General features: G+C 33.4%; 1 protein-coding gene across 1 annotated transcript in view; it reads right to left on the bottom strand.

Moving 5' to 3' along the window:
• Positions 1 to 12,645, bottom strand: part of ZCWPW2 (zinc finger CW-type and PWWP domain containing 2) — a 159,663-nt gene that overhangs the window by 21,029 nt on the left and 125,989 nt on the right. Inside the window, exon 5 of the mRNA XM_019024234.4 lies at positions 9,714 to 9,760. Coding sequence (XP_018879779.3) covers positions 9,714 to 9,760 — 47 coding nt within the window. The remainder of the gene's footprint in view (positions 1 to 9,713; positions 9,761 to 12,645) is intronic.

Raw genomic sequence — 12,645 nt, 5'->3', positions numbered from 1 at the left:
GTAGAGAAAAAGTTTCACCATGTTACCCAGGCTTGTCTTGAACTCCCGGGCTCAAGCGATCCACCTGCCTCAGCCTTCCAAAGTGCAAGGATTATGGGCATGAGCCACCCTGCTTGGCAAAGTAAAGGTATTAACTACATAAACAAAAAGACAAATAGCATCTCAAAATCATTATAATTTTAAATAATTTTAGAAGTAGTAATTTATAGGTTTTTAAAGAAAGAAAATAGGTCTGTGTCATTTAACATAAATGAAAAGTTGAAAGACTTGTGGACAAAAGCCAAATGCTTATAAATTTGAAACTGTAGGCTTGAATTCTGCTATAAGCCAATTTTCTTTTCACTGACATTGTATTTTTTCCAGTGATATCTCTCCCCTTTGCAAGCAGAATAGTAGTGTAACTATTAGGCATAGAAAAATCACTTAATATAACTAGTGTAATTGCTACAATCTATAAAATACAAACTCATTATTCAAATTCCTATTCTATATTATAGCAATAACCTATTGATTGGTAATACTGGTTTTGGTTTTAATGGAATGGAGTGAAGATGATGGTGAGCAAGAAATATTCCAGACTTCAGAGGAAACTCAGATTCATTTTGTGTGGAGTCTGAAGTTGGAAACAGGACTTATGTGTCTCTGAATCAGAGAGAAAGGATTACATTTTCAATAAATATAATCAGCAAAATGCATTGAAGAAAACTGCATACCACAACCTTAGGTCCAAATAACAAAGGACAACATCTGGCAGCTGTTCACCATTTGATAACTGGTACTTGAGGAAGATTTTGTTTCTTAAAAAAACGGCAGCCACATTTTGTGGAATCATATTTCTTGCCTTGTGGCTCAAAGTTAAAATATAGAATAGAAAACAGGGAGACTTATGGTTGAAAAGTTTCAAATTTTTAGAATCTGCAGCACCAGATTTTAAGTGTCATCAAATTCAAATTCCAAGTAAATTAATCTCAACTGAATTTTTAAATGGGCATTATGTACAGAGAAAAATTAATACAAAACTAGTCATTATAAACAGTGACATTCAAAAAGGATACTTTTGTGTTTGCTTTTTAGTAATAAGGATGAAAACAAGTTTTAAATGGCTAGAGAAAATCACTGATAGATAAACCTCAATTTTTGTTTACCAAAAACCAGATTTGCATAATTAAACTCTGAATTTTCTCAGACAAACCGCTCACTGCACTGGGAAAGAAACACTGGTTTAGGAAGGCATCACTATACCCCTCTCCACTTCTACTTTCTTAGAACAGCCCGTTACAACTGCAACCCTAGCAACAATAAGCAGCCCAGCAGCCCTGTGGATGGAAAAACTTCCCCTTATAGCTAGTTGCTAGCCAACATTTCTTACACTACTTGCCCTATGAACTTGGGGAATAATGTTGTCTTCGCACTACAACTTACTATTGTTTTCTCTCCAGGGGAGAAAAACAAATGAGTTTTCAACTCTGCTATACTCACCCTTGACACGCATTTACCCTGTACTTCTCAGCTCCTCCCACTCCCACTGGCCATTTTGTGAAAACCGCAAGTAGGCAGTTTGGCTGAAGACAGATCCATGAAGCAAAAATCAAATACAAAAAAGGGTTAAGCAAATATATAAGTCTCAACATAGACTTTTTCTTTTTTAACTTAAGGAGCAAATACAATAATCTGCACCAGAAAATTGGTATTCTGAAGCAAGGGATTCTTTGCTTGCCTTCATAAATGGTGTATAAAAGGATTTGGAATCAGAGATTTATCTATTTTCTCTAATTGTAATATTTTACTACTAATTGTTATCCTATAGAACTCCTATAGACTTTAATTCAAGATAAAAGAGGTAAGTCTTGCAATTTAATCAAGCAGGGTTAGTTATGAAGTTACTAAAGAGTATCTTGTTAAAATCACCCTCTGGAAGGGCGTTTTAATACTGCCCTGTAAGGAGGCAGTTTCCCTCTACAGATTTTGAGCATAGGGCAAATGAAATTAGTATGAAAAGAACTTTCTGGTGGGATGTGGGTGGCTCATGCCTGTAATCCCAGCACTACGGGAGGCCAAGGTGGGAGGATTATTTGAGCCCAGGAGTACCTTGTCTCTACAAAAAAAATACAAATATTAGCCAGGCATGGTGGTGCACACTTGTGGTCCCAGCTACTTGGGAGGCTGAGGCAGAAGGATCATTTGAGCCCAGGAGGTGAAGGCTTCAGTGATCCGTGTTCACGCCAGTGTATGCCAGCCTGGGCGACAGCCTTGTCTCAAAAAAAGAAAAATGAACTTTTTATGTTAAGATTTACACTGATGATTTAAAGTAATAAATGGATAAAATGGATAAAAATTTACATGAGGAAACTTTCTGGGTAAGGAAAATTCTTTATTTTGATTGGGGATGATAGTTTTATGAGTAAATATATTTAAGAAAAATTTATCAAACTGTGCACTTAAGATCTCTGCATTTCACTGTGTTTAAATTTTACTTCAATAAAAAAATAAATTATGAAAAAGTTGAGTCAAGTTGGCTAAATAAAATTTATAGGAGGTCGTCGCTGTGGACTGTGCCCCTGCACTAGGCTCCAATAATCCAAACCAAACTAGAATGGAGTCACTCGCACTAGGTGTCACGTAATCAAACTGAACTGAGACATAAGCCAGTCTTCCAAAAACCAGGAGATTTCACAGCAACCAATAACAAGGGTCCCAGTCAATCTGAGCTGGCATAATAAGAAAGTCTCTTCTGCTTTAAGCCACACAAGGAGAGTAACTTGAAGTAACCTGATGTTAACCAATCTCATTTTTTGCACAATGCTGTTTCCTTCTTCCTGCTGGAGCTGCCTTACAAAAGCTGATCATTCTGCTAATCCCAGCAGAGTACCCTTCTATTTCATAGATAAGATGCTGCCAGATTCATGAATCACTAATAAAAGTCAATTAGATCTTTAAACTCAACTTGTTGAAAATTTCTTCTCTTAAAACTAAAAGAAAACTATAGTAATAGTACTGAAAATGGCAAAATGGTGATGGAATACCTGAATGATTCAAGTCTGGGGGAACTGGCCTATGGAAAGGTGAATGATGCCCACAAAGTAGAATACAAAAGGAAATTAAATGGGTTTTGAAGCCTGACTGCAACTCTTCCCAAGGGGTTCTGCTCCTTGCTATTCTTTTCTGAGATTTCTCTCTGCCTAGGGCTAGAACCCAGCAGTAGGAATCTGCTATAATATATTTATCTTCTGGGAAGGATGCATATAAAGCCAAATAAATTAAGTGAGTTGCAGTACATGAATTCCATATTAATAGCAAGCTTAGCAATTAACACAAATATCCAGACATCTAGTCATAAAATGTAAGCAACTTATCCTTTTAATTGGGCTAATGAAAATTTTCTGCTTGTTATGAAAATTTTTTGTAATAACTTTGGAGAGAAATACTTTTTATCAGAAAACATAATAGCTGAAATTCCTCATATTGAAATGTATAAATCAAGAAAGTGGTCCTTAATTTTGTTGTTCAAATAGTAAGTTAAATTATTGGCATTAATAAGTGTTAGGGAAAAAGATACACATAATTTCTGTAGGTAAACAAAAAATTAAAAAACAGATCCTTTTCCAGTTAGTAATAATATCTGGGATAGAGTTAATTAGAAATATGTAAAATTCTCTACTGAAAAAACTAAATAAAAATGGATAGAGAACCAAACTATGTTTCTACATGGATGCATATAGTATTATAAACATGAAATTTTTCCCTAAATTAGTACATAGATTTCTTTTACTTAGTATCATAGAAACAACAACAAATTATTATGTAAACTGGCAACAACATCTTTATTATACTAATACCTGTCAGTGACAATTATGGCATTTGCAAGCACTGATGGTGATAGCACTTCAACAAAATCCTTCTACTGGGAATTGTCCTTAAAAAAAAAATTCCACGAATAGGGTAGGAGAGGAAGCTATACTGATAAAGCTTTTCATCAGTGTTACCGATAACAATAGAAGAAAGGTCAAGTGAATTGTGAAACATATTTTATATTAATAAAAGAGTAGTCTTTTAAAGCATGTCAAAAAAACACTGAAATCCCCAAAAGAGACAATTTTACTATATAAATACAGAAAAAGAACTACAAAACATTTAAAAGGAAAATCAGAAAATGTTTGTAACATATTGACAAATTATTAATAAGTGTCTATGCCTATAAATCAATCAGAAAAAATATAAGCCTAAGAAAAAATGGGTAAGGGTATAATTAGGCAATTTTCAGAAGAAAACCCAGGCAATACCATTTAGGAAATAGGCATGGGCAAAGACTTCATGACTAAAACACCAAAAGCAATGGCAATAAAAGCCAAAATTGACAAATGGGATCTAATTAAACTAAGGAGCTTCTGCACAGCAAAAGAAACTATCATCAGAGTGAACAAGCAACCTACAGAATGGGAGAAATTTCTTGCAATCCATCCATCTGACAAAGGGCTAATATCCAGAATCTACAAGGAACTTAAACAAATTTACAAGAAAAAATCCAAACAACCACATCAAAAAGTGGTTGAAAGATATGAACAGACACTTCTCAAAAGAAGACATTTATGTGGCCAACAAACATATGAAAAAAAGCTCATCATCACTGGTCATTAGAGAAATGCAAATCAAAACCACAATGAGATACCATCTCACACCAGTTACAATGGCGATCATTAAAAATTCAGGAAACAACAGATGCTGGAGAGGATGTGGAGAAATAGGAACGCTTTTACACTGTTGGTGGGAGTATAAATTAGTTCAACCACTGTGGAAGACAATGTGGTGATTCCTCAAGGACTCAGAACCAGAAATAACATTTGGTCCAGCAATCCCAGTACTGGGTATATACCCAAAGGATTATCAATCATGCTACTATAAAGACACATGCACACGTATGTTTATTGCAGCACTGTTCACAATAGCAAAGACTTGCAACCAATCCAAATGCCCATCAATGATAGAATGGATAAAGAAAATGTGGCACATATACACCATGGAATACTATGCAGCCATAAAAAAGGATGAGTTCATGTCCTTTGCAGGGACATGGATGAAGCTGGAAACCATCATTCTCAGCAAACTAACACAGGAACAGAAAACCAAACACCACATGTTCTCACTAATAAATGGAAGTTGAACAATGAACACATGGACACAGGGAGGGGAACATCACACACTGAGGCCTGTTGGGGGGTGGCTGGCTAGGGGAGGGATAGCATTAGGAGAAATACCTAATGTAGATGACGGGTTGATGGGTGCAGCAAACCACCATGGCACGTGTATACCTATGTAACAAACCTGCACGTTCTGCACATGTATCATAGAACTTAAAGTATAATTAAAAAAAAGGCATAGCTAATCCTAACTGTTTAATAGAACTATGATACTATTATAAGTCTGAGAATTTAAAATTTTCTTAAATCCTTACTTCCTATGTCATTCTAAGGAGAAATTTGGAAGAAAAGTACTAGCATTTATTAACCACCTATCATAATATAGTAACTATATGTTATTATAATTGCTTTGTATATTAACGTCTATATACAGGGTAATTATTATTGTTGCCAATTTAGAGAGATCTGATTAAATGAGGCTAAAAGATGTTTAGGTTAAGTTTCCTAAGGTGACACAACAACGAAGTAGCAGAACTAGCTCTTGCAGACAGAGTTGTCTCAATTATAAGTTTGTATTCTTCCACCACAGTACACTGTTTCCTGAATACACACACACACACACACACACACACACACACGTATATATGTATATAAATATATATACATACATGTACATATCTATTCAAACATCTTTCAAAATCTATTACAGGTAACACCATCAGCTGGGTACACTATTGTTTTTTAGCCCTTATTTTATTATTTATCTTAGGCCCACTTGACTCAGATATTTATTATATCTATTAATTCTGGCCTGAACAAGTATTATGATATTCTACAGATACTTAATGAGCTGTTGTAAATATCTTATAGTTCACGGGATATTAGAGTAGGAAGGGACTTACAGAATCTAGACCCACTCCTTTTTATCAAGTGGAACTCAGAGAGATTAGTGTGACTTACTCAGAGTCTCTTTCATTCAGACTGCTGCCAGTGGGGCAGAGGTGATCAGGCAGGTGCACGTGTACTACACACCTCTATCACACATGGCTGAAGAGCTAAAAAAGGGAGCTAAGTGAAGGGCAGAAGCTTGTAGATAGAAGTCTCATACTTGACCCCAGGAATGCCAATCAAAATAGGCACTTAGGAATAGTATTGAAGATGGCAACACTCTTGTATCTTGGTTCAAAGAGGTGGCAACAACTGATACTACAACTCAGCACAGGCCAACACATAACTTTAACAACTTATTCCTCAAGGTCCACTCCTGATTCAAGGGAAGCAGGGAAACACTGTGAGTAGCTTTGATCCATCAATTCTTCTTTGGGATCTATCCTATACAAATAATAGTACCAGCATTTAAGGATATATATCCAAGGATGTTTACTAAATCATTTCTTATAGAAGCACCACACCACACCAGGAATTTGAAAACATCTACATATTCATCAATATATGACTGGTCAATAAAACTTTGATATATCTACTATGGTATGCTATGCAGAATGTTAAAAACAGGTCTATATTTGTTAATCTAAGTATTTAAATCTATAGAGTAACATATATAATAAGATCTCATTGTAAAAAATAAAACAATCACAAAACATTTACATGTATATACACATTTGTTTATATAAATATATAAGTATTATCTCTGGTTCACAAGTGAAGAAAACAGGCATAGGGATGTTGACCACTGCCAAAAACACAATGCAAAGATGGATGATAAAAAAGTAAATAATTGATTCTAGAGCCTCTCACCCTGGGTTGAAAATCTTAACAGTTTGTATTTTGTTTATTTCTATAAATACTTATGTATTATATAAATAATGTATTATATAATGTATACAAATACTCTGTATTACATAAATAATGCATTATATAATGTATATAAGTACTTACGTATTTATATAAATAAACAAAATACAAACTACTAAGATTTTCAACCCAGGATGAGGGGCTCTAGAAGCAATTACTTACTTTTTATCATCCATCTTTGCATTGTGTTTTTGGCAGTGGTCAACATCCCTATGCCTGTTTTCTTCACTTGTGAACCAGAGATAGTATTGAATATGCCCCATAATTGCTGTTGGAATAAAATGTAACAACATGTATGTAGTGCCTGGCACTTAGTAATTACCTAATATATTTTGCCATTATCTTTTGCTTTCATACCAACAGCTTTCTTTTATACATCTATAATATTTTGTATAAAACAGTGCTGTCTTTAAAAATATTGTGTTCAATATCCATAAAACTAAACTGTAAAGAAAAATAAAAGCTACCTTACTAAGTGAAATTAACATTCAAATCTTAATGAGGCTACCTTGTCAATATTTTAATAGGAACTAAGAAAAACTAATTAAGATTAAATAAAAATATCTAAAAGTTCCATGTGGCTAGAGTAAGTTCCTTAACTTCTCTAACCACAAATGACCTTCTTTATAAAACAATGATAATAATGTCTGCCTTGTTTTCCCCTCGGGGTCTGAAGTGAAAGACAATGTTTGTGGAAATGTTGTATAATCTTGCTAGCAACACTAAAAATATTTCTAAATATTTGTTTTTAAAAATTCAGTGAAATCAATGCATTTCATGTATCTCTATTAATTTAGTAAGTAATATTTAGTTTTAAGACAAAAGCCATCTCAAATTTCCTGTTACATATCTGTAAATTCCTTCCACGGTTTCTCAGTAACTACACTTTTACCTTTTATGGCTAAATATATAGTTGAAAATGTTACAAAGTGTTCAGTAAAATAGTCAATAATTTCGAGAACCATTTAATTTGTCTATTCTATGTCAGTTTGCCTCTCTATAACAAGCCTTCTCATTCCTTGGCTTTTAGCCTAACATGCTGTGTTTCAGTATTATTTTGTATTAACTCAATATAAAATTATATTTGTAGTTTGTCGAGTCCAGCAGAACATCCAAAATCATCCCAAATGTTGGACAGTTGTTTTACACAGCCCTGTTCCATGCATCTCAGAATATCTAGTGTCTCTAATCCTTGCCTAGTAAAACACCTTGTATTCTCCAAAATTACTATAACCCACAGCATCTCCAAAAATTTCTAAAATGTCCCCTAAGACAGTATCTCTCAAACTATCTGTGGTAAAGGATCAGTTTTTTCCCCAGTCTATCAGAGATCCATACTTTTATTAAATAAAATAAAAATGAGTTACTAGAGAAAAAATTAAATAAAAAACAAAGACATATTAAAAAATACAAGCTCCATTTTATACTATCAGATTCAACAGACAAAAAAAAATTCTATCAAATTACCATACAAGTTCATAAATGATTACTCTTACTTTCTGTACATATCTCATTGCAGACCAACAAATAGTTTAAAGGTCAGATCTGGCCCATGGCACTGAGCCTGAGAATAGTATTGCCTTTGTTAAGAACAACTGGTACAAATAAAAGCAACATATAGAAACACTAGTTACTATCTTTATAGTCTTTGATTCTAAATATCATTTAGCAAAGATTGAAATAAACCTATCCACATTAACAATACTGCACTACTTCACATATTCCTGTCTAAATCTCCAGATGAACACACAAGACTTATATCCTTTCTTTTATAAAGGGCAACCTTGTTTTCTATGATACTGAATTCCTCTCTGCAAAGGAGCTGAACATTATTCAGCCAGTGAAAAGCCAAGATTCCTATATTTATAAGCCAAAAAGCAAAAAGATAAAACAAAACCTGATTTTAGAAGGACTCATAAAATGTACAAAGAATACAAACACGATGCTCATCCTTTGCCTAATCATCTATAGATACATGCCCAACATCCTTTTCTGTTCCTTGAGGTTACACTTGACCTTCCCTTGATCTGCTCTGCCTCACCACTCAACACGGGAAATCTCACCATAGGCTTTTCATTCTATCATAATTCCTTTTATTGTGGCACTAGTATATGTCCACAAGTATTTGTTTTAGGCACCAACTCTTTCTCTTTGTTTAGTGGTAAGAACATCATCTCTTGAGGAGAATGTCAAGGTTCATCCTATCTCAACCAAGTTTTTGACAGTAAGTAGAGTTAAACAACTCTCTGAATACAATATTCAAAATAATGTATTAAATTGTAATAATTCTTTAAAAATGCTGTTGACAATTTTCATTTAAAAAATTCCAGGTTCAGAAAATTCATTAAGATGGCTGATATTGTTCTCTACTTAAGTTTAAGGTAGACACCATGTTGAGCTGTAAATTCTACTTAAATTTTCTATGAGATTGTGTATACACATTAGAGTAATATAGTATATAAAAATATTTTAGTATATGAGTATGTATATGAAATATAATTTAAGTAAAAACACTCATTTACTTGTTTATTTATAGTTCTCTATTGTTCTAATTTCTGACAGTCCGATAACATTAATATAAGTAACCATAAATATTAATTTCCTAGTATTAACCTAAGAAAGGAAACATATACTGAAGTAACATTCAGAAGAAAAAATGGATTGTATGTCATTGTTTGTTTTTAAATAATATAATTTTCTTTAAAGAATAGTGTTAAATGAAATTTGAAGTTTGTATTTTTATATAATAAAACACAATCTTACCCTTTTCTTGACCAGTGCAGCAACTTTGTCACGTGTTTCGGATTTATCTGTAAGACAATGAAACATGGCTGCTTCAAAAAAGTGCCTATGTTCCTGTTCAAATAAATACTGAGTTACACAATTAGAATTTTCTACTTTCTCATTACTATTATAACAGTATTTTGTTCCCGTTGTCCCTTTAATTAATATGCTAGTAAACTGAGCTGCCCATTGTTTAGTAGAGCAATGCAATCCAAAAGTAATAATATGAACATTTTTATACTTATTTGGCAAATCTCCTCTCTTAAAGTTGGTTAGTTGGATGTCCTCAAGTTGGTGTCTAGTATATCTTATTTCTAGGTTCTGGGGAGCTTGTGTGCTCTGGAGTATATAGGATCTAGAACTGAATCCCAGCTGCCTCCATTTTCATATCTATCTATTATATGCTGGACATGGGACAAGGACTTTATATAGATATCTTATTTAATTCTCATTATAACCTTGTAAAGTACGCAGTCTCTCTTCACTTCACAGCTGAGATAAATAATGTACCCTGCCTGAGGTCATGCAGCTTGGCCAGAACCATCTGATCGCAAGCCTCTAATTTTTCCAGAATGTCTGCCGTCTCCATTTGGGACCACTGAGCTGCCAACAGTGCCTCAGAGAAAGATTCAGCAAGAATGGAAACTACTAGTACATTTTCTCATTATACCACTCCTAAATTTAGTACATTTTCTCATTATACCACTCCTAAAAACAGAATAATTAGTAATGAAATAGTTCATAAAAAACTATCCCAGGATATTATTTTGAGATGTGCTAAAGTATGTATGTGTGTATACGTATCTATTGGTTACAACTGTTGTCATAAAATATAGGAACTCAGAGTAACAGGTTACTATATTCATGCCTACAACCTGGTGGTTACATGTAAACTATCCTCTTTCCTATATCCAGCTGTATATTTAAGATGATCCCTCTTTCTGGAACACCCTTTCTCTCCACTAATGAATGTATAAGGTTATGTGCTACTACAGATATTCCTCTGATTAGGATAAAACTCCACCTCTTTTGCAAAATCATAGTCATATAAAGCCATGAAACTTTCTTCCTTGTATTATGGTTAGTTATGAACATGTCTAAGTATTCTGTGAAACTAGAATATTCCTCAAAAGCAGGGACCACATTTTATATGCAGTAAGTGTTCAATATTACTTATAATTAAAAATGTATATGTATTTCATCCAAAATCTCATATGAATCTGAAATATACATTTTACCTTAAAAAATTAATGTAATTTATTAATTAAAATAAACTGATCATTTACTTGGTATCAGCTACTATATTAGTATAAGATATAAAACAATGTATATGCTCTTAGACTCTCTTTATTGATAAACCAGGGGTAATAATTATTTTTCTTAAACTTCTAGTTTCAGGGGTACATGTACAGGTTTGCTATATAGCATAGTACCCGATAGGTAGTTTTTCAATCCTCACCCTCTTTCCACCCTCCACCCTCACGTAGGCCCCAGTGCCTATTGTTTCCTTCTTTGTGACCACGTGTACTCAATGTTTAGTTCTCACTTATAAGTGACAACATGCAGCACTTGATTGTCTGTTCCTACATTATCTTGCTTAGGATAATGGCCTCCAGTCCCAAACATGTTGCTGAAAGGACATTATTTTGTTCTTTTACATGACTACACAGTATTCCATAGTGAATATGTACCATATTTTCTTTATCCAGTCTACAATTGATGGGCATCTAAGTTAATTCCATGTCTTTGCTATTGAAAATAGTGCTGCAAGGAACATATGTGTGCATGTATCTTCATGGTAGAATGATTTATATTTCTTTGGGTATAGATCCCAAAAATGGGATTGCTGGGTCAATTGATGGTTCTGTTTTAAGTTCTTTGAAAAATTGCCAAACTGCTTTACACAGTCACTGAACTAAATTACATTACCACAAGTAGTATATAGCATTCCCTTTTCTCTGCAACCTCGCCAGTATTTGTTATTTTTTGACTTTTTATTAATAACCATTCTGACTGGTGTGAGATAGTATCTCATTATGGTTTTGATTTGCATTTCTCTAATGGCCAGTGATGTTGAGCATTTTTTCATATGTTCATTAGCCACATATATGTCTTCTTTTGAAAAGTGTCTGTTCATGTCCTTTTCCCACTTTTTAATGGGGTTATTTTTTGCTTATTATAAATGCTGGACATCAGACGTTTTTCAGATGCAGAGTTTGCGAATATTTTCTCCCATTCTGTAGGCTATTTACTCTGTTGATACTTTCCTTTGTTGTACAAAAGCTCTTTCATTTAATTAGGTCCAGGAGTAAAAATGATTACCTCACTAGAATATTGTGAGATTTAAATAATATAATCTACTTAATTAAAACTCCTAAAACAATGTCTGAAGATAACAGATAATCAACAAATATTCACTTCCATTTTAGCTAATAGACATGGGGTGTGTGTGTGTGTGTGTGTGTGTGCACGCGCGCGTGTGTGTGAAAGAGAGAGAAAGAAAGAGAGAGATCTTGATCTTTGGAATACTAGGAAAAACACTTTAGTGATTATGTATTTCACTATTGTATCATCTTTTTAGGTGACTCCACCATTCTTCTATCTAAATAATTATTTTCATCTTTTTAACATAGTTGGAAATAATTGATGAGTAATAATAAAATAGCAGCATGTTTCAAGAAATAGGAAAAAATAAGATCACTAAAATCTCATAGTATATTTTGGGATTAATCATGTGTAAAGGGCCCAGTAGAACCTTATGGTAATTACAAGATGGAATAAGTTTTGTTGTATCTTTAAAAAAAAGTAAATTTATTCTTTGTTCTTTTGAAAACCTCTAATAAGGATAAAAGTCATGATGAAATATCAATCATTAAAAATAGTTAAAATTAAACAAAAAGAAACTCAAAAA

This window comes from Gorilla gorilla, chromosome 2 (genome assembly GCF_029281585.2).
Source record: "Gorilla gorilla gorilla isolate KB3781 chromosome 2, NHGRI_mGorGor1-v2.1_pri, whole genome shotgun sequence".
Classification (NCBI taxonomy): Eukaryota; Metazoa; Chordata; class Mammalia; order Primates; family Hominidae; genus Gorilla; species Gorilla gorilla.
Note: the sequence above shows the minus strand (reverse complement) of the source record. Positions and strands in the feature narration are given on the sequence as shown.